Source organism: Rhinoraja longicauda, chromosome 40, assembly GCF_053455715.1.
Source record: "Rhinoraja longicauda isolate Sanriku21f chromosome 40, sRhiLon1.1, whole genome shotgun sequence".
Lineage (NCBI taxonomy): Eukaryota > Metazoa > Chordata > Chondrichthyes > Rajiformes > Arhynchobatidae > Rhinoraja > Rhinoraja longicauda.
Window position 1 is genome coordinate 6,050,609 of NC_135992.1, and position 22,987 is coordinate 6,073,595.

Genomic DNA, 22,987 nt, shown 5'->3' on the forward strand with positions numbered 1-22,987 from the left:
GGACTGTCTTTGACCGGACTTTACTGGCTTTATCTTGCACTAAACGTTATTCACGTTATTCCCTCTATAATGTATCTGTACACTGTGGACGGCTCGACTGTAATCGTGTATTGCCTTTCCGCTGACTGGGTAGCACGCAACAATAGATTTTCACTGTTCCTCGGTACACGTGACAATAAACTAAGCTAAACTAAACTTGAGCCAAGTGACCCAGGCAGTGTCCAGCTCCATACAAAGCCAAATCCATCTCCATGATGTCCATTTACATCACAGTTGTGCAAATGCTAAATAGTAACTTAACCATCTGGAGGTGACCAGAAATGTAACCAGCTGCACAAACTCTGTGCTGACAAGAACAAATGAGAAACCAGGTATTCTGGGGTGGCTAATGTTTAGTTTAGTTTAGAGGTACCATGTGGAGACGAGCCCTTCAGTCCACGCCGACCAGCAATTGCCCACACACTAGTTCTATCCTACACACTTGGGATAATTTGCAGAAGCCAGTGAACCCACACACCTTCACGTCTTTGGAATGTGGGAGGAAACCGGAGCACCCGGAGGAAACCCACGCGGTCACGGAGAGCGTACAAACTCGGGACAGACAGCACCCATAGTCGGGATCAAATCCGGGTCTCTGGCGCTGTAAGGCAGCAACTCTACCGCTGCGCCATTGAGCCGCACTTAAATGATGTAGCAGGTATCATCTTCAAAATGCACTGTAGCAACTGATAGCAACTCCCAACAGAGCAGAATCACGATAAATGGTGATCAATAAGCCCACATCCCTTTTTTAATGAAAATGTAATAAAACGACACCAAGCCAGAGAAGAAAGTATGTAGGAAAGAACTGCAGACGCTGGTTTAAATCGAAGGTAGACACAAAATGCTGGAGTTCGAAGAAGAGTCTCGACCCGAAACGTCACCCATTCCTTCTCTCCAGAGATGGTGCCTGTCCCACAGAGAAGAAAGTATGTGGATAGATAAGATCAGGATGCATAGGAGCAAATATTAGGCCACTCGGCCCATCGAGCCCGCTCCACCATTCAATCATGGCTGATCTATTTTCCCCTCTCGACCCCATTCTTCTGCCTTCTCTCTGTAACCTTTGACGTCCTTACTAATCAAGAACCTTTCAGCCACCGCTTTAAAAATACCCAAAGACTTGGCCTCTACAGGCGTCGGTGGCAATGAATTCCACAGATTCACCACTCTGGCTAAAGAAAATCCTCCTGATCTTCATTGTAAAGGGACATCCTTTTATTCCGAGGCTGTTCTCTCTGGTCCTCGATCCTCCCGCAACCTCCTCGCTACCTTCCTCCTGGAAACATCCTCTCCACACCCAATCTATTTTGCCTGGTCTTGATGATCAATAGCTCGAATAATGAGAGATTGTGAGAAGCATGAAAGGAACGAGAGGCAGAGGACTTTAGAGAAGGGCATTTGGGAATTTGGAGCCCAGCGAGCCAAAATTATGCCTACAGAAGGTTAAATGTGAACTGCAGTAAGTCTTGGCTTGTTTTTCTGCAGAGTGAACTATGCTCTGTAAAATGGCTGCTGAGCAGAAACCGTTGAATCCTGTATTACAAAGGGAACACTCTTGACTTTGCAACAGTTGCATGCACCTCCATTTGCCTCTGGGCTAAATATTGGCAAGTAAATTCCAACTCGAACTGGGCTTTAACCCAGTGCCTCATGAAAGTGTGCACAGATATTGCCAGTCTTCATAAGGAGAGTACATGTTCGCGGGTAGACACAAAATGCTGGAGTAACTCGGCATTTAGAACTGAGATGAGGAAAACCTTTTCAGTCAGAGAGTTGTGAATCTGTGGAATTCTCTGCCTCGGAAGGCAGTGGAGGCCAATTCTCTGAATGCATTCAAGAGAGAGCTAGATAGAGCTCTTAAGGATAGCGGAGTCAGGGGGTATGGGGAGAAGGCAGGAACGGGGTACTGATTGAGAATGATCAGCCATGATCCCATTGAATGGCGGTGCGTACAGGCTCGAAGGGCCGAATGGCCTCCTCCTGCACCTATTGTGTATAGCAGGTCAGGCAGCATCTCGGGAGAGAAGGAATGGGTGACTTGTCAGGTCGAGACCCTTCCTCAGTCTGAAACGTCACCCATTCCTTCTCTCCCGAGATGCTGCCTGACCCGCTGAGTTACTCCAGCATTTTGTGTCTACCTTTGATTTTAACCAGCACCTGCAGTTTGTTTTACCTTTGTGTACATGTTCGCTGACCAGGTTTACCCGCTGCTTGGCATTAAATTGTAATCCCCGCAATGCTCCCGTTTGATTGTGTTTCCAGGGTGTTGGAACAGTGGTATCTGGAACAACACTACGAGGTCTGATTCGATTGAATGACATTTTGCTGCTAGGACCCGACCCGCTGGGGACCTTCATCCCCATCGCAGTGAAGTCCATCCACAGGAAGCGGATGCCAGTCCGCGAGGTGCGAGGTGGCCAGACGGCTTCCTTTGCTCTGAAGAAGGTACTTGGTGTTTGCTTCGCCCCGCTGTCAGTTACGCCCGTGATGAATGAGCTCCCAAGGCGCACGCACCCCAATACAGATGCTCCTCGACTTACGATGGGGGTTACGTTCTGATAAGCCCATCGTAAACCGAACATATCGCACGTGGAAAACACATTTAATACGCCTGATCACGTGGCTGGAAGCGAGCTGCGGCTCGCCGCCGTAGCCCAGCGTTGGCGCCATCGTAAAGTCGAAATGTCGCAAGTCGGAGCGTCGGTACACAAACTGATTGAATGCGGGTGGCGGGTCGGTAGAGTTGCTGCCTCAGTGCCAGAGACCCTGGGTTCCATCCTGACCAAGGGTGCTGTCTGTGCGGAGTTTGTACCTTCTCCCCGTGACTTGCGTGGGTTTTCTCCGGGTGAATGAAATAAACCAGAGCAAAAGGAGGCTATAGACTTTGGTTGTTGAGTAGAGCTACTGCTCGTGGAATAAAGCTGTTTTTTATTGTCTGGCTGTGGCAGCTTTGACAGTCCAGAGTCGCCTTCCAGACGGAAGTGCTTCAAAGAGTTTGTGGCCAGGGTGAGAGGGGTCAGAGATGATCTTGCCCGCTCGCTTCCTGGCCCTTGCAGTGTACAGTTCGTCAATGGTGGGGGGGGGGGGGGGTTTGCAGCCAACAACCTTCTCAGCTGGTCGAACGACTTGTTGCAACCTCTGGATGTCGTGCTTGGTTGTTGAGCCAAACCAGACCATGATGGAGAAGGTGAGGACAGACGCTACGATGGCAGTATAGAACTGGGCCATCATTGCGTGTGGCAGACTACCACTATGGAGACTGCTTTCTATTTTCCACCCCCCTTTGCCTTGCATGGAAACATGCCCTTTGGCACAACTTGCCCATGCCAATCAAAATGCCCCATCTTTTCGTCCCACCTGCCTGTGTTTGGCCCATATCCTTCTACACCTTTCCCATCTGTGTCAGACAGCATCTCTGGAGAGAAGGAATGGGTGACGTTTTGGGTTGAGACGCTTTTTCAGACTGACGAAGGGTCTCGACCCGAAACGTCACCTATCCCTTTTCTCCAGAGATGCTGTCTGACACACCGAGTTACTCCAGCTGTGTTGTGTCTATCTTCAGTGTAAACCACCATCTGCAGTTTCTTCCTACACATACTGACACGTCACAGTTTGCATTTTGTACTTCAAATATCATTGGAAATTGTTCAACGGAACTCCATCGCTGATCGTCGCCCTGACGTTTTTGTTCCCTCAGATTAAGCGGTCGTCCATCAGGAAGGGCATGGTGATGGTATCTCCGAAGCTGAATCCGCAGGCTTCCTGGGAATTCGAGGGGGAAATCCTAGTGCTGCACCACCCGACAACCATCAGTCCCCGCTACCAGGCCATGGGTAAGCAAACAGGATGGAGTCACCTTGGCAGAACACTAGACATAACTTTAGAGATGCAGCGCGGAAACGGTTAGAGATACAGCGCGGAAACTGTAGAGATACAGTGCGGAAACGGTGCACCAAGTCCGCGCTGACCAGCGATCTAGACACACTAGATCTAGTACACTAGATCTATCCTACACACGGGGAAAGATAGATCAGTCATTGTATGGCGGAGTTGATTGGATGGGCTGAATATGCCGACTTCTGCTCCTACGACTCACGAACTTAGGATGACTTTTTACTATTTTGCCAAAGTCAATTATCCAACGTCTTTGGAGTGTAGGGAGGAAACCGGAGCACCCATAGAAAAACCCACGCGGTCACAGGGAGAACGTACAAACCCCGTACAGACGGCACTCGTAGTTAGGGTCTCTGGCGCTGTGAGGCAGCAACTCTACCGCTGCGCCACCGTGCCGCCCCGGTTTCCTCTGTTGGAAATGATTTGTGTGTCACTGACACTCGAGGTTCAAAGTGCAGGTTTGAGGTGAAATTGGTTGTGGGGGGGTAGAGGTTTGGATCAGACTCCAGGCTGAAACTCCCAGTACAGACAGCGCTGCACAGCCAGGATGCTGTGTTGCAGTGATCCATTAAACTGTTAATACATGCCCCATTGGGAATGATCTTGCATTCTTGCTATTGAGGGCGTGCAGCGTAGGTTTACTAGGTTAATTCCCGGAATGGCGGGACTGTCATATGTTGAAAGACTGGAGCGACTAGTCTTGTATACACTGGAATTTAGAAGGATGAGAGGGGATCTTATCGAAACGTATAAGATTATTAAGGGGTTGGACACGTTAGAGGCAGGAAACATGTTCCCAATGTTGGGGGAGTCCAGAACAAGGGGCCACAGTTTAAGAATAAGGGGTCGGCCATTTAGAACGGAGATGAGGAAAAGCTTTTTCATTCAGAGAGTTGTGAATCTGTGGAATTCTCTGCCTCAGAAGGCAGTGGAGGCCAATCTCTGAATGCATTCAAGAGAGAGCTGGATAGAGCTCTTAAGGATAGCGGAGTCAGGGGGTATGGGGAGAAGGCAGGAACGGGGTACTTTAGACGTCAGAGATACAGCATAGGAACAGGCCCTTCAGCCCACCGAGCCAACACCAACCAGCGATTTTTTTTTTCCCTGTTCACTAGCAATATCCTACACGCTAGGGACAATTTACAGAAGCTAATTAAACTACAAACCTGTGTGGCTTTGGAGTGTGGGGGGAAACCGGAGCACCTGTAGAAAACCCACGGTCACAGAGAGAACAAACTCTGTTCAGGACAGCCCCCGTAGTCTGGATGGAACCCGGGTCGCTGGGTTACTGTGGCTGGGATCCTGCTTTGTTTGAGGGGAGCTCGATGTTTTCCGATTAGCCGATGTATCTCCCGTGGCCTTGCCGTATTATCCATTGTGCCAGACCAACAGAGGTCAGGGCCTTGGGATGAAACGTAGAGCAGGAGGGCTGGAGAAATCACAGAGGGGGAGCAGTGAGAGAGCATGTTGCTAAACTCTCGTCGAAGAGAGGAGGAGAACTTCTTCAAAGTGGACAAACCTTGAGGAGAAACGTAGAGTAGGAGGGCCGGAGAAATCTGAAGAAGGGTCTCGACCCGAAACGTCACCCGTTCCTTCTCTCCTGAGATGCTGCCTGACCTGCTGAGTTACTCCAGCATTTTGTGAATAATCACGGCCGTGGGAGACCGGCCAGGAAATCAAGGGATATGGGGAGAGGTTGGGCACAGGTTACTGAGTGTGGATGATCAGCCATGATCACATTGAATGGCGGTGCTGGCTCGAAGGGCCGAATGGCCTCCCCCTGCACCGATTTTCTATGTTTCTATGAAAGTCGGCCGTGGGAACGGATCTGCCGGCTCTGGCCAGGCCAGAGTTCCAGAGCCCCGGCCGCAGGGAACAAATTTGATCGGCCGCCTCACCTGGCCTGGGCGCTTCATTACAGGGGACATTCTGGGGGGGGGTTTCAAGTCCACTCTTGTAATCTTGTCATCCCATTTACATTCAGAAACATAGAAAAATAGGTGCAGGAGGAGGCCATTCTGCCCTTCGAGCCAGCACCGCCATTCAATATGATCATGGCTGATCATCTAAAATCAGTACCCCATATCCCTTGATTCCGTTAGCCCCAAGAGCTAAATCTAACTTCCTCTTGGAAACATCCAGTGAATTGGCCTCCACTGCCTTCTGTGGCAGAGAATTCCACAGATTCACAACTCTCTGGGTGAAAAAGGTTTTTCCGCATCTCCGTCCTAAATGGCCCGCCCCTTATTTACACAATAACCCAGTCACACAAGAGTTGCGAGTTGCTCATAAGTTGAGCACAGTCAGGCCATTCTGCCCATCGAGTCTACCCCGCCATTCAATAATCTTTCCTTCTCAACTCCATTCTCTTCCCCGTAACCCCTGTGACACCCTCACTAAATGAGAAACGGTGAAGACAGAGGAAAGGATGTGGATGGAGGGGGGGGGGGGGGGGGGAGGGGAGGAATGGGTGTGAGTCTACGAGTGGCTGCTTCATTTGAGTCTCTCTGGAACGCAGTGCACTGCGGCAGCATTCGCCAGACGGCGACCATCCTGTCCATGAGCAAGGACTGCCTGCGTACAGGCGACAAGGCCACCGTCCACTTCCGCTTCATCAAGACTCCCGAGTATCTGCACGCTGACCAGCGCCTCGTTTTCCGAGAGGGCCGGACCAAAGCTGTGGGGACTATAACCAAGGTAACGTGGGGGCTGCTTCCGTTCTGGGTGGCAACGGGCTCTCTGCGCCAGTGTAGGGACTTGCTGTTCCTATGTGAGCCACATGTGGTTCAAGTGAAGCTTCCATTAACACACTGCAAGGTTTTAATGTGATGATTCATTTGCTGGTGACGTGGGCAGGCGTGCGCACTAAATCTTTTGCAGATGTTCCAGATGTCAACTTCTCCACATCGGCGAGAACAAGCGCAGGCTCGGCAATCGTCTCGCTCAACACCTTAGCTCAGTCTGCCTTAACCAACCTGATCTCCCGGTGGCTGAGCACCAACTCCCCCTCCCACTCTGACCTTTCTGTCCCGGGCCTCCTCCATTGTCATAGTGAGGCCCAGCGCAAATTGGAGGAACAGCATCTTGTATTTGATGATGGGGGGGGACAAAGAAAGGATGTAGGTGGAGACAGGAAGATAGTGGGAGAACTGGGAAGAGGGAGGGGAAGAGAGGGACAGAGGAACTATCTAAAGTTAGAGAAGTCAATGTTCATACCGCTGGGCTGCAAACTGCCCAAGCGAAATATGAGGTGCTGTTCCCCCCTGACATCAGTCTGAAGAAGGGTCTCGACCCGAAACGTCACCCATTCCTTCTCTCCAGAGATGCTGTCTGACCCGCTGAGTTACTCCAGCATTTTGTGATGCCTTTGATTTGTACCGGCATCTGCAGTTATTTTCCTTGTGGCTTAGGGGAAACCATCTGACCTGTCGAGGGGAGGGCATGGCGAGAATTAATCTGAGCTTCCTTTGTAAACCAGCTGATCCAGACGACAAACACGTCGCCATCTAACACCAAACCGCTCCAGCTGAAGATGCAGTCGACGAAGAAGGGTACCATGGTGAGGGAGGAGGTGCCGATGGCAGCAGTCTCCACCCTCGAGGAGGGTCTGTCTCCCGGGCAGGCAGCTGCCTTGCACACACTGAACCAGCCTCAGGTGCGTGGGTAACCTTGGGGTGGGAAACATGCCCTGTTTGATTTTCAATGTCCCTTGGAAGGAGATGTGACCAGAGTCAACAGCATGGAAACAGGTTCCCCAGCCGTCTGAATCCTTGCTTACAAGTATCCATGCTTTCTAACAAAAACAAAATGGGGACAAATTGCTGGCGAAACTCAGCAGGTCAGGTGGCATCTCTGGAGAACATGGATAGGTGACATTTCAGATCAGTGCCATTTGCTCCACTGCGAAATCTCAAGGTGGTGCCTACATTGAGGAATATCTCTCTCTCTCTCTCGTTTTGTGAGATCCTCTCTCGCTGCTCCCTCTCGGTGATTCCTGCCGCTTTTTGAGAGGTAGACGGGGGGGTCTTGACCTGAAATGTCACCTCTCTGTGTTCTCCAGTGATGCTGCCTGACCTGCTGAGTTATTCCAGCAAGCACCTTTTTGTGTAAAGCACCATCTGCATTTTGTTGTGTAGTGTAGCCACCCGCACTAATCCCATTTCACTTTCCTTCTTCTTGTACGAACGTTCCCAGGTGATAAGACACAAAATGCTGGAGTAACTCAGCGGGTCAGGCAGCATCTCTGGGATGATGAAGGGTCTCGACCTGAAACGTCACCCATTCCTTCTCTCCAGAGATGCTGCCTGACCCGCTGAGTTACTCCAGCATTTTGTGCCTATCTTCGGTGTAACCCAGAATCTGCACCTGCTCCCTATCTAATGTTTCCAGGTGTTTGGCTTTGCCTGCTGATTTTGAGGGTGGTTCCCTCAGCGGGGACTGTCTCATCTTTGGTTCACTTTGTCTGTCTCTCTGCTTTCTGTTGCTGCCCACACGCTTCACAGATGCCTTCTGAGGAGAATAAACATAACCGGGATGTTAATAAGGAAAACAAGGTAGCAGTATGGTTTTACGTTCTGCTTTGTTGGTTTGGCTTTCACCGTGAGCAATCTGGATCTGCAGATCAGTCCCCTGTTACACAATGCTGAAAGTTTTAAGATAGAGCTCTTAAAGATAGATAGCGGAGTCAAGGGATATGGGGAGAAGGCAGGAACAGGGTAGTGATTGTGGATGATCAGCCATGATCACAGTGAATGGTGGTGCTGGCTCGAAGGGCCGAATGGCATACTCCTGCACCTATTGTCTATTGATCTGTTCTGGTCACTACTGAATGGAAAGATGACAGATTTTTGGATTGTGTTGTAATTAATGATTGGAATCAAAATTTCAACTCCCTCCCTAAAATTGAACATTGCCCCCCCCCCCCCCCCCCCCCCCCCCTCCTGTGAGCAAGAGCTCAAGTCTTCCATGTTCCAAATAGCCTTTTAGCACAAAGACAGACACAAAATGTTGGAGTAACTCAGCGGGGCAGGTGGCATCTCTGGAGAGAAGGAATGGGTGACATTTCGGGTGGAGACCCTTCTTCAGACTGGCTCTTCGACCCGAAATGTCAGAGAATTGGCCTCCACTGCCTTCTGAGGCAGAGAATTCCACAGATTCACAACACTGAGTGAAAAAGTTTTTCCTCATCTCCGTTCTAAATGGCCTACCCCTTATTCTTAAACTGTGGCCCCTGGTTCTGGACTCTCCCAACATTGGGAACATGTTTCCTGCCTCTAACGTGTCCAACCCCTTAATAATCTTATACGTTTCGATAAGATCCCCTCTCATCCTAAATTCCAGTGTATACAAGCCCAATCGCTCGTCTTTCAACATATGACAGTCCCGCCATTCCGAGAATTAACCTAGTAAACTTACGCTGCATGCCCTCAATAGCAAGAATATCCTTCCTCAAATTTGGAGACCAAAACTGCACACAGTACTCCAGGTGTGGTCTCACTAGGGCCCTGTACAACTGCAGAAGGACCTCTTTGCTCCTATACTCAACTATTCTTGTTATGAAGGCCAACATTCCATTGGCTTTCTTCACTGCCTGCTGTACCTGCATGCTTCCTTTCAGTGACTGATGCACTAGGACACCCAGATCTCGTTGTACGTCCCCTTTTCCTAACTTGACACCATTCAGATAATGATCTGCCTTCCTATTCTTACCACCGAAGTGAATAACCTCACACTTATCCACATTAAACTGCATCTGCCATGCATCCGCCCACTCACACAACCTGTCCAAGTCACCCTGCAACCTCATAGCATCTTCCTCACAGTTCACACTGCCACCCAGCTTTGTATCATCTGCAAATTTGCTAATGGTACTTTTAATCCCTTCATCCAAATCATTAATGTATATTGTAAATAGCTGTGGTCCCAGCACCGAGCCTTGCGGTACCCCACTAGTCACTGCCTCTAAATTCTGAAAGGGAGCCATTTATCCCCACTCTTTGCTTTCTGTCTGTCAACCAATTTTCTATCCGTGTCAGTACCCTACTCCCAATACCATGTGCTCTAATTTTGCCCACTTATCTCCTATGTGGGACCTTGTCGAAGGCTTTCTGAAAGTCGAGGTACACCACATCCACCGGCTCTCCCCTGTCAATTTTCCTAGTTACATCCTCAAAGAATTCCAGAAGATTAGTCAAGCATGATTTCCCCTTCGTAAATCCATGCTGACTCGGAACAATAGACAATAGGTGCAGGAGGAGGCCATTCGCCACTTTGAGCCACAACCACCATTCAATGTGATCATGGCTGATTATTCTCAATCAGTACACCGTTCCTGCCTTCTCCCCATACCCCCTGACTCCGCTATCCTTAAGAGCTCTATCAAGCTCTCTCTTGAATGCATTCAGAGAATTGGCCTCCACTGCCTTCTGAGGCAGAGAATTCCACAGATTTACAACTCTCTGACTGAAAAAGTTTTTCCTCATCTCCGTTCTAAAAGGCCTACCCCTTATTCTTAAACTGTGGCCCCTTGTTCTGGACTCCCCCAACATTGGGAACATGTTTCCTGCCTCTAACGTGCCCAACCCCTTAATCTTATATGTTTTGATAAGATCCCCTCTCATCCTTCTAAATTCCAGTGTATCCTGTTAGAACGATCCTGTTACTGCGATCCAAATGGTCTGCAATTTTGTCTTTTATAATTGACTCCAGCATGTTCCCCACCACTGATGTCAGACTAACTTGTCTATAATTTCCTGTTTTCTCTCTCTCGCTCCTTTCTTAAAAAGTGGGATAACATTAGCTACCCTCCAATCCACAGGAACTGATCCTGAATCTATAGAACATTGGAAAATGATCACCAATGCGTCCACAATTTCTAGAGCCACCTCCTTAAGTACCCTGGGATGCAGACCATCGGGCCCTGGGGATTTATGAGCCTTCAGTCCCATCAGTCTACCCAACACCATTTCCTGCCTAATGTGGACTTCCTTCAGTTCCTCCGTCGCCCTAGGATCTCTGGCCACTAGAACATCTGGGAGATTGTTTGTATCTTCCTTAGTGAAGACAGATCCAAAGTACCGGTTCAACTCGTCTGCCATTTCCTTGTTCCCCGTAATAAATTCCCCTGCTTCTGTCTTCAAGGGACCCACATTTGCCTTGACTATTTTTTTCCTCTTTACATACCTAAAAAAGCTTTTACTATCCTTCTTTATATTATTAGCTAGCTTACCCTTGTACCTCATCTTTTCTCCCCGTATTGCCTTTTTAGTCATCTTCTGTTGCTCTTTAAAAGAGTCCCAATCCTCTGGCTTCCCACTCTTCTTTGCTTTGTTGTACTTCTGCTCTTTTATTTTTATGCTGTCCTTGACTTCCCTTGTCAGCCATGGGTGCCTCTTACTCCCCTTAGAATCTTTCCTCCTCTTTGGGATAAATTGATCCTGCAACTTCTGCATTATTCCCAGGAATACCTGCCATTGCTGTTCCACCGTCTTCCCTGCAAGGGCCTCCTTCCAGTCAAATCTGGCCAGCTCCTGCCTCATGCCTCTGTAATCCCCTTTGCTATACTGTAATACTGACACTTCCGATTTTCCCTTCTCCCTCTCAATTTGTAGAGTAAAACTTATCATATTATGATCACTGCATCCTAATGGCACTTTTACCTCGAGTCCCCTTATCAGATCAGGTTTATTACACAACACTAAATCCAGAATTGCCTTCTCCCTAGTAGGCTCCAGTACAAGCTGTTCTAAAAATCCATCAATGATGCAGATCTCCTTCCAAGGACACGAGCAAAGGGCTCTCTCTGGCACTGTAATGCAGCAACTCTACCGCTGTGCCATCGTGCCACCTCAGAGTCATATTAGGGGTGGCACGGTAGCACAGCAGTAGAGTTATGGCCTTACAGCTCCAGAGACCCGGGTTCGATCCGGACTAAGGGTGCTTGTCTGTACGGAGTTTGTATGTTCTCCCCGTGACCTGCATGGGTTTTCCCCGAGAACTTCTGCTTCCTCTCACACTCCAAAGACGTGCAGGTTAATTGGCTTGGTGTGAATGTAAAAATTGCCCCTAGTGTTGGTTAGTGTTAGTGTGCGGGGATCGCAGGTCAGTGCAGATCCAGTGGGCCAAAAGGCCTGTTTCCGCGCTGAATCTCTAAACTAAACTAAACTTTGTTTGGTATTGTGGAACTGCTGGAAATGTTGCCCAGACCAAGCAGTTGGCCAAATGCTAGCGGGCGGGATACGCAAATCCCGCGTCAGCTACCCACTTGTCACTCTGTCATCTAAAGAATGTCTTATATTAGTTTCTCCTGTCTGCTTCCTTTGCAGCCCAAGACGAGTGGAGGCAGAAGGCGAGGAGGACAAAGGCACAAGGTGAAATCCCAGGGAGCGGCGGTCACTCCATCCAGTGGCTGCTAGATCTGTCAGAAAAGTGACTGCAGAGCAAGGAGACCGACCCTTCTCCCACCATCTCAATCACCGCTTCCCTCGCCCGTCTCCCCTCTCCTACCCGTGAGGGTCAAACCAAACCACGGCCCTCTTTTAGAAAGATTATGGAAGTATCCATAACCAATTAGGAAGTGACATTGTTACCTTTTTTTTAAAAAGAAATGTTTTTGGAATGGATTTTAACTTTTTTTTAAACATTTGCCGATGGCTGATGTCTCAACTTAATGTCTCTTGAACTTTTGTGCATGTGTGTTGCTTTTTTGATATAAATATGTTTAATCACACATTTGCTGATTGAACTTGAAATATGCAAGGGAAATGCATTGATTGTTTTAATTCTAGAGTTAATTTTAACTTGTACTGACCACCTTTGTTTTAATTAGACCCCACAGTTCATTCAATCTCTTGGCTGTGACTGAATTATTTATTAAAGATGCTGTGTCCGTTTTATTCTATTACTTTTCAAGGAGGTTGTAGCGACCTGATAGATCCATGTAATTGATACTGTTTTGTAATTTTATTATTTTTTAAACTGCTTTAGAGAGAGGTATGGAACTATTGTTTAACCAAATTGCCAAAATGAGTTGTTTGGGATGTTGTAGCCCAGATCATGGGTACAACAGAACTTAAATGCATCTTGGTCCTCTCTAACCGTTCCTCTATAACATAAACGATCTGTGACAAAAGAGGAAACCAGTTTTTAGAGAGGATGTATTATAACCAGCCTACTGAGAGTTGTTGCTTAATTTTGATCAGAAACACAAGCTAGGTTTGGGTGTAAGCATACTCTCGGTAGGCTCATGGGTGCCAGCCTGAAATTTGAGTGACTTTTGATGCGGTGAACAAACTTGACAACTGTGTTTGATTGGCTTCGGTCAGTGGCCTGAGGTTTCTGTTGAGATGTGGAAAGAAAGACCTGCAGATGCTGGTTTATACCAAAGATGGACGCAAAGTGCTGGAGTAACTCGGTGGGTCAGGCAGCATCTCTGGAGAAAAAGGATAGGTGACCTTTCGAGTCAGGACCCTTCTGCACTCTTGTTCGGTCAAGCGTCCTGACCCGAAACGTCACCCATCTTTTCTCTCCAGAGATGCTGCCTGGTTCGCTGAGTTACTCCAACACTTTTGAGTCTATCCCTGGCGTTTGAGATGGCTGGTTTACCTTCTACTGTTCCAGTCTGCGCAAGACTGATTCATTTGCAATTTGGAGAAGACTTTGAAGAAAGGTGAAGCTGATTAAGCTTTTGCCATTATGCCTGGGGGAGGGAGGGAGGGGTGTAGAAACTTGTGAAACCCTGCAAACAATCATCCATTTGGCAGCCTGTCTGCCACTTGAGCTGTGTGGCTGGAGTGGTGGAGCCTTTTAATTTAAACCATCCTGATAATTGGTACTCAATTCACAAAAGGTGTGGGAACTGACCTTTGAGGGATCAGAATGTATAGATGTTCACATTATATACCGAGTACCACGACAGGTGGTATGCTGACACAATCCAAGTGCTTTCTTTCGCCCAAGATTTTTTTTTGTTGTCCCAAATATTAAATTTCCTAATTGCTGGGGCATGGGATGCAACTTGGCAGGGAATCGCACTCCGTTTTGAACAGGATCCCATTCTCGTGCCTCATTGTTAAGACTCTTCCACAAATGCTGGAGGTCAGTCATGCACTTGGCAAACAAACAGCAAGGTGTATAAATTATGTCTTGGGGAATGTTTTATGAACTGTGCTTGTGCCTGGTGCTAATGTTGGACAAATTCAACAAAGGGCTTGAATTTAATGTCCAAGAGTCCAATGCAGTGTATTTAATGGATCACAGTGCAATAGTGCTGGAGGCTTTTGAGTTGGTTGGAACTGATGGGCTGCCATTATTTTGGTATCTCGCTCAGAAACGGCCAACCCCTCAACTAATGTTCAAGTCTAGGGGTGTATTGAGAAAGGTCACCACCAGGAGGCTTCAGTCCTTTCTGTCCAAGGACGTGGACATTGTGCTGTATTCATTAATAAAATGGTTCCATTTCATTGAGCTGTGGCTCGGTTTGGTTCATTAATCTGGCGCTGTCTGCAATCTCATTTTCTGGGATAAAAGGGGAAAGTGCTTTAAGCATATCTGTGAAGCAGTCGCAATGATCAATGAGTTGGGGAGTCATAATATTGAATATTTTGGATGGGGCATCAGGGCAAGTGAGGCTGAAGGGCCTGTTTCTGGGCTCTGTCTCAACTGTTTGTATTTGGTCAAGTCATTATTTTCAATTGGACACTTATTGAACCTGCTGTTTTTCATTGTCCAAAAATGGTTGTTTGTAGAATCTAATGGGCTGTTGATAAATCTGTTATCTATTCGCTCATTGAGTAATGAGATCCAATCGAACATGGGAGCCAAAGTAGGTCAATTACCTCTGCAGCTTTTTGCAAAATCTACAATACTAAATCTTCATTTCTTTATTGCCTTAATCCCAAAACAGCTGTTAAGCATGCACTTAAAGAAATCTGGTAGCAAATTTGGACAGTAAGCTCTGAAAACCTGAACAATGATAAATGTCTATGTAATGTATAAATGCACATTCAAAAGTTTAATGCCTCCCTGAAACATGACACTGACAGAGCTATGTGGCAGGTCTGATCAGCTGCTGCTGGATCTGCACCATGCATGTACCCACCACTGTCGTGTTATGCAAGCATTTTTGTGAAATGTAAGCTGGAAAAGGGCAGCACAATGGTGTTGCAGCAGGGTTGCTTTACAGCACCAGAGACTCGGGTTTTATCTTGACATTGGGTGGTTTTTGCAGTTTGTACGTTTTCCCTGTGATCGCGTGGGTATTCTCCGGGTGCTCCAGTTTCCTCCCGTATTTCAAAGATGTGCAGATTTGTAGATTAATTGGCTTCTGTGAATTGTCCTTGATATGTGGGATAGTGCAAGCGTACGGGGTGATTGCGGTCTTGGTGGGTGCTGTAACTCTAGAAGGTAAAGTATGTACTTTTCCCCAAAACCTACTGTCTGTTAGTAAGGTGGGGAAGGGGGCTTTAGATTTGGTGTTTCCTGCAATGGACAGTGAAGTTAACATCCATACTTCGGAGCTTAATTTCCAGTGTGTTCGTCTAGCAATCTGACCTTCTGGCAGAGGGAAGAAGATGCCACTGTTTAAGTGTCTGCACAATCTCTCGATGTGGCGAGGGAGGGAGGAGGAGAAAGAGGAAGAAAAAAATCACTGCATCAAACAAATCTTTCCATTTCTTCCGATTCATAAAATGGTCTTAAACGATACTGAACATAACACAGGTTCACATTTATTTTGCTAGTACAGTTAATCTGGCAAATACTTTAAATATTTAAACAAAACTGGATATCTACAGTAAAAGGTGATTTCAGACTGTAACTAAAATGCAGGAGCCCAAGTCAGTCTCTTAGATTGAATTTCCTGCACGTAACCAGTGAAACGGGCTGGTTAGGAGCCAAAGTGAGTTTATAGGCCAGAAAATGTCACTTGTACATTCTAGCAGTTTGTGTCCAACTTTGCATGTCACACAGACAGACGATCGGCAGATGGAAATGTAGATAAAATACAAGTCCCCCAACTGAACAGTGCATTGACTCCTCGTCCCCCTGCTCTTTGCCTGCCTGCCCAGTGACGTCTAATCCACATGATATCTGGGCTCTGCCGCCGATCGAGCTCGAGCAACAGGGATTAGTGTCAACACTGCTGCAGTCCGGAGATATCAGATCAAAACATTAACTATAGCGTTATAATGTCACAACAATCCTTCCAAAAAAATATACCGGCAGAATCATCTAACAATGTTGTGGGGCTGAAGCAGAAACATATTCTCACAATTCCAGTCAGAGGGGTTGGGCTGGATTTGGATCCAACTCATTTAGAAAAAGTCGAACTGTGCCCTGTAATTAGTGTTGATTCTTGCACCCCCAATTACGATAGAGATAAATATTTATACATTAAATACTCATGAATAAATTAATGCATAAGATACACTACAACTCAATTCTTTGGACATCTAATTCCTTAATGCCTAACAATGAAAGGGCCCTGTTCACCTGCGAGTTTGAGATTCCCATCTCTCGGCATCATCAGGAGCAGCTCTGGATTAGAGAGGAGGGAGGGAGCGAGGGGTTTGACGTTGCGAGTTGGCCAATATTCACAAGTGATCTGCTTGACTTAGAGGCAGGGAACGCAGCTGAGATTTGAGTCAGACCGATATCCTTGGGCCTCTGGTTCACACTCGCCCCTTAGAGGAGCATATAGCAGCACATTCGACCATATCGGCTGCCATTAACAGGCAAAGAATCAAAGGCAAATTAAATTTCCATTCTCAAAAAGTTAACGCATTTGACAAGAGGTGCACAGGTCCCTTTTAACATCTTGCAATGTTTACAAAAATAAAATACCAGGTGCAGTTTCTAAACCAGTACAGTCTTAAAAAAGATGTTAGAGAACAAATGTTTCAGATTCAGGGTTTATCAATATTCCTATATTGAGAAACGTGAGTAGCATGGACCAGGCAACATCACACAAGGAATAAAACACATGGGGGTGTTGTCCTTGCAGAAGGGGTATCAGAAGCCACTTATTTTGAGAGATTATTGTGCATTTATATAAAATGATGTCAGAGCAATTGAATTGAATGCTCAATGCCGTGGGTTAAAGTCCAAACCTAGGTTTTGTTTTGCAGGCAGAATTGCAGCAGAGTTTGGTTCACTTTTTGTCTTGGAAGAAGCAGTCATAGCTGTGATCAGGTGCTAATTAATGTGATGTTGGATACAGTTGCTGCTTCTGTATCCCATCTCCCCCGGAGATTAAAAAATAAAACTCTTACAAAAAGGAGTTTTATTGTGAAGATTCTACAATTATTACCTGTCAAACATGGTTACGTCCTCTCATTTCAAACAGTAAAAACTCCTACCCTGCAAAACACCTGCCACCTGTGTCTGGTCTCACGTTTCTTGCAGTATCATTTGTGCCGTGTGCTCTCCAGACCCAGAGGAATAACAGCAATCAGATAATGAGCTTTACTGCTTGATATTATGGTATAAAAACAGCAGCATGCTTCGAAAGAGAGATGCTGTGGCCCACGTGTGAGCAGTTTGTGTGGAAACCCTAAAAGATGAGAGAGGACTTGTAAAAAAACCCCCATGTGCTACACGATTTTAGACTCGGGCATAGAGGTTGTACAGAGTACAAACGTTAGTCTTTTCTATGGCTCATGAATCTTCCAAAATTGCACTTTCACCAATTGCCAACAGCTCAACGCCACATCTTTCAATATGACTCTCAAAACCACACATGGACACCTCATCTGCAACTGAGCCAATACCCCCAATCTCCATTTTGATTTTTACTGAACCTTACACTTGTGCTGGAAACCACAATCTTAGGCACAGATGTTGGTGTTTAGTGTCAAGAGCATAGCTGGTACAGATTAGACACAGAAATAGAGCTCCCAATAAACTATTAACACCAAAATGTTCCTGAGGCAGGGGGAAGAATACATTTAAAAACATTCTCTCCTGTGCTGTCCACCTGCTCTGGGAACAGAGGACAGAGTATAACTCCTTTGCTGTTCCACCAAGCATTGGTGGGTGCAGCTACACAATCGGCAAGATTGCAGGTAAAGCTCCTGTATTTTGCCGAGGCAGTACGAATTAGACATGGAGTAAAATAATCGCTTCAACCCAACCAAATTTTGATCCTACACTCACGCCACCAGCAAGATAATTTTCCTGTAACGTTTGTCTGAGTTTGCTAATCAATGCCAAATGAGAGGTGAAAGATCAATATCTTTAACCATGGCATCCTCCAGAGCCTCAGGATTTTTTTAGAGGAAACATCTCTGAATGGCATGCTCCAGTTATCTCATGATTAGAAAATATAGATGAAATGTTGGATATGAAACTTCCTTTGTAAAGCTGGAAGCCTGATTAATCTTGGGACTGGAAAACTAGGTGGTCAGGTTATCCAGTCTGAACAAAACAAAATTTTTTTTGCTTCAAGCTGGTGGAGTGAGCTGCACGTTGTATCACTGAGATGAGTCACGGACCAAAGAACAGGACAATCAACACTGGAGATTACTAAAACAAGGATGGGCACAGCAGTGTGTACACTAAACATGCTCACAGAAGCATTTGTAAAGAAATGCAGAGTGGGTCACAGCATTAAGACAAGAATACATCTCCAATAATAAACACTTTAAAAAAGAACTGCAATAGATCTGTCTGGAGACTTTAGAGTAATTATTGTCCAGTTTTAGTTAGACTAAGTCTATCCTGCAGCAAGGGTTTGAAGCTTCCTTGATCAGGGTGATGGCAGTCACTGTACATCATCAATACAAAGAAAAACTAGGCTACAGGGCTCAACGCACACTGACCATTATAGTGTTTAATGCCAAGTGCCCATTTGCCCAGAGTTCATGTCAGAAGGTGGCGCCCACCATTCTGTTTATACGGTTAATATTGCAGGTGATTATAGCGTAAAGGGATTAATCCTGTGGGAAGGACATGTACGAGGAGCTTCCACCTTGGTCACCTGCCGTAATCTCAATGATTTGGTTTAAAAACAAGTTTGGTAATGCTCCCATAGAATTTTTTTAACTTAAAAAAAAAAGGCAATATTAATGCAGAATTGTATTAATATTGTAGGTCGTTGCTGTGTTAGTGTCCATAGCAATCGTTAATACTGTGGTGGGTTGCTATAATGCAGAGACTCTTAATACCGTGTATAGAAAGACTGTTGATTCTGCCGAGCATTACTGTAAATAACTCATTAATACTGTGCTGGGTTAACTGTATACCGACAGTGAATAACACTGTACAAGACGTCTTCTTCTGAGGCAGTGCTCAAGAACTTTCTGAGCTGCATTCACTTGTAGATAGAAATGAAAGCAATTTCTATCTTGTCTATCCTACACTCACGCATCCCTCCAATAAAAATGTACTTTTTAACATAACATTACAACTTTCTTACTGAAACTTTTCTTACGGGTGGCTAAAGATCTGTAAACCTCATCTTGACCAGTAAAGGTCAAATAATGTAAGAGTAACGCAGGGTTTAAAAACAAATTCTCCAGTCGTCGTAATGTGTTTGTAAACTTCAAAGGTATTTCCAGGTAGTTAATCTTCCATCCTCACTAAATTTGTTTGTCATACATCTAGGGAAAAGAGTCAACGGAGTGGGAGAAAAGCCAATGGAAGGAAGTCCAACATTTCTCACTTACTGAGATTCAAACCAAAGACAAAATGTCAATAATCCTGTTCGACCTGGACATTTCAGTAAGAAAATTCCCAATGAAACATATTATGGGGAGAGCCACTGAATCTGACTGTTCTGTACAAAAGGTTGATCACTTGCTTCAAGAGTTAATCTAGCACCTTGACAAAGATTCCTGCACAAAACCTTACTCCCCCTCATGGAGTCCAGTGGAGTGAGTTTCACCCATATTATGGTCAGGGACTTGCTCACTGCTAAATAGTGGAGTGAATATGTCCCACCCATCATGCCCACCCCTCATCTCTTCTCATAACTACTCCCAAGGCTCGGCATTTCCAGTGAAGGTCCTGCCTGTTACCGACAAGGCCCACCACTGATTTTCCGGCAACTGGTGGTCCGGCACCTCCTTTAATCCGGACAAAATTATGAGTGCACACTTGAAATGTACCTCTAAAGTCCCATGAAAACGTGGCGCCCAGGCCGGGTGAGGCGGCCGACCGGCGGGTAGAATTGGACCTCTGGAACTTCGGCCCGGACAGAGCCGGCAGATCCGTTCCCGTAGCCGACTTCCGAGGTCAACTTTGCAGCCCAGTATCTCGGCCTCTCCCCTCTCCCCCCCTCCCCCCGGCGGCCCAGGCTGAACGTTCCAGTACCGTTCGATTCCTCTCGGAGGCCGTGACCGCTGTCGGTCCAACAAAGCAGATAATCCAGACAGGCTCTGGAACCCGGGGGGGGGGGGGGGAGGAAAATCGGGGGTGGACTGTACCAGAAGCCAGCCAGCCAGAAAAGGTGTAGAACCTTTTGGGATGGTCAGGAAGCACGGATTCATTAACCAGAGTGATTGGTGTTACCTGCAACTTTCAAACTGGAATATATTCATTACCAATCTATCACCAGACACTATTGCCCCTTCCCAAACGTGTTTAACAGAGGGGTTGCTATTTACATCCACTGCTGAAAGTGTGCAGGAGACACACACGTAGTGCGAATGCCTTTATTGACTGCACCCCAGAGGCAGTTCGGCCCCCTAGAGATAGAGCACTTGCCTCACTTGCTGCTACATGCCTCATTATTTGCCTCGGCAGTGTTATGGTTCGGCTGACTCTGTTATCCAGCCTGTGGTCACGTTGGGCCATTCCTTCCATGCGTACTGTGATTCGCTTCAGTTCCAGCTCCGCAATCCCTCCCCCCCCCCAATCCTCCAAGTCAGCGGTCCTGACCGTGAGCGGCGGCCGATATAATGCGTCGCTCCGGCGCGCGAGGCCGAGAGACGCTCTGAGGCCAGAGTGTCGGGGAACCGCGGAGGTGTCCCATCACCTCCGCACTGCCGGCCCAGAACTGAGCCACCACACAACGCACACCGACCGGTAAACATACGACTGCAGCAAAATGTAAACATCTCTTGAAAAAGATACGTTGAAACAAAAAAATAATCCCGATGGGAAGCACTGGTTGACGGTAGACACACTGACTGGGTACGTACTACCTCACATAAAAAGGTGAGCGGGCTGCAGGGCTGGGCATTCTGCAGCAAGTTCGCACCTTGCAGGAAGCTGACAGACAGAGGTGACTTCCGATCACCTCAAACCAGCTTGCCCACCGCGCTCCACGTGAGGCTGGACTGTGAACACACCGGGCGGGCCACGCTGGTATTACACTGACAGCACCAGTGGCAGAGGGAACCAGGCACCCTTCCCTCGCGCCCGTCACTGGACGGTATTCCTGCAGACAGGTCTGTGGAGATTGTACGCGGCAAACGCTGCGTGACTCGGGGTTGGATGCCGGGAGGCAGGCTGCGGGTTGGAGAGTTGGGGCTACAAGGACTGGGCTCCTCGACGGTGCCTCCCACCACCTTCATGTTGCCGGAGTCTCCAGCCATCTTAAGGGTACATTCACCCGGCACGGAGCTGAACGTAATCTTTTACTCCCTCAACTCACGTGGTAGCTTAGCCTCTTGGTAACACACTCCATCCACACCCCCCCCCCCTACACACACACACACACACACACACACACGTAACCTGCGCTCAGTGCCAAAGGATGGAGGGCAATTGAGTAGAACCATGTTTAACCAGAGCGCCCACAAAGTGGGTCTCCATTTGATCTGAAGGTTTAGCTTCTTCAGGCTCCTGCACAGAGAGACTGATAATACTTCTGGTACTGCCAAACCAGGCATGTTGTTCTTAATTCAGGGTGCACGAGGGTTATTGATCACAAGTACAATCCTGGGAACTTATCTTTGAGTCTTAGTGTCAATTTCACATTCATCCGTAAGGAAGGACTTTGTATATTTTGCTCTCGAGTTGCACGGGGGGGGGGAAGGAATAACCAGTCATTAAAAGATTACTTAAAATATCAGCTGAGATGGGAGCCCCCCGAACCGCCATCATAAGAGGAATGGGTTGGTGGAGGTGGGAGCAGGGCCAGGGGCGGGAGGGGTTGGCATGGTGACGTAGGTCGAGCCCATCATCCCTTGAACGCTGGCACCCTGAGGCATGCCCATCGCGGGCACCGTCACCACGGGGGGGACCCCGACGCCAGGCATGGAGGAGAAGGGGCCGCTGCTCACGTTGACGGGTCCAAACGGTGTCTGGGTCACGGCCATCATGGAGCTGGAAGCCGGCGCGGGCGTGCTGTGGAACGGGTTGGCCGTCGCCACCGCAGGTACACCTGTGGAGAGAGGGAGAGAGAGGGAGAGAGAGGGAGAGAGAGGGAGAGAAAGAGGGAGAGAAAGAGAGAGAGGGGGGGGGGAGAGAGAGAGGGGGGAGAGAGAGAGGGGGGAGAGAGAGAGGGGGGAGAGAGAGGGGGGGAGAGAGAGGGGGGGGAGAGAGAGAGGGGGGGAGAGAGAGGGGGGGGAGAGAGAGGGGGGGGAGAGAGAGGGGGGGAGAGAGGGGGGGGGAGAGAGGGGGGGGAGAGAGGGGGGGGAGAGAGAGGGGGGAGAGAGAGGGGGGAGAGAGGGGGGGAGAGAGAGGGGGGAGAGAGAGGGGGGAGAGAGAGGGGGGAGAGAGAGGGGGGAGAGAGAGGGGGGAGAGAGAGGGGGGAGAGAGAGGGGGGAGAGAGAGGGGGGAGAGAGAGGGGGGAGAGAGAGGGGGGAGAGAGAGGGGGAGAGAGAGGGGGAGAGAGAGGGGGAGAGAGAGGGGGAGAGAGAGGGGGGAGAGAGAGGGGGGAGAGAGAGGGGGAGAGAGAGGGGGGAGAGAGAGGGGGGGAGAGAGAGGGGGGAGAGAGAGGGGGGGAGAGAGAGGGGGGAGAGAGAGGGGGGAGAGAGAGGGGGGGGAGAGAGGGGGGAGAGAGAGGGGGGAGAGAGAGGGGGGAGAGAGAGGGGGAGAGAGAGGGGGGAGAGAGAGGGGGGAGAGAGAGGGGGGAGAGAGAGGGGGGAGAGAGAGGGGGGAGAGAGAG

The 22,987-nt window shown here is 48.0% G+C and overlaps 2 protein-coding genes across 5 annotated transcripts in view; one reads left to right on the top strand and one right to left on the bottom strand.

The window, feature by feature from the left end:
* The window catches only part of gtpbp1 (GTP binding protein 1), a 37,215-nt gene extending 22,815 nt beyond the window's left edge, over positions 1-14,400 (top strand). For 2 of the 3 annotated variants that reach the window (XM_078430556.1, XM_078430558.1), the window contains 6 exons: positions 2,305-2,487; positions 3,740-3,875; positions 6,455-6,633; positions 7,415-7,591; positions 8,439-8,489; positions 12,261-14,400. In XM_078430556.1, coding sequence (XP_078286682.1) covers positions 2,305-2,487; positions 3,740-3,875; positions 6,455-6,633; positions 7,415-7,591; positions 8,439-8,489; positions 12,261-12,350 — 816 coding nt within the window. In that variant the 3' untranslated portion in view covers positions 12,351-14,400. The remainder of the gene's footprint in view (positions 1-2,304; positions 2,488-3,739; positions 3,876-6,454; positions 6,634-7,414; positions 7,592-8,438; positions 8,490-12,260) is intronic. The other variant, XM_078430557.1, reaches the window with a different exon arrangement.
* The window catches only part of LOC144611453 (epsin-2-like), a 65,343-nt gene that overhangs the window by 4,314 nt on the left and 38,042 nt on the right, over positions 1-22,987 (bottom strand). The window contains exon 11 of one of the 2 annotated variants that reach the window (XM_078430560.1): positions 22,161-22,261. In XM_078430560.1, the coding sequence (XP_078286686.1) occupies positions 22,161-22,261 (101 nt within the window). Of the gene's footprint in view, positions 1-15,562; positions 22,262-22,987 lie in introns of those variants that run through there. The other variant, XM_078430559.1, reaches the window with a different exon arrangement.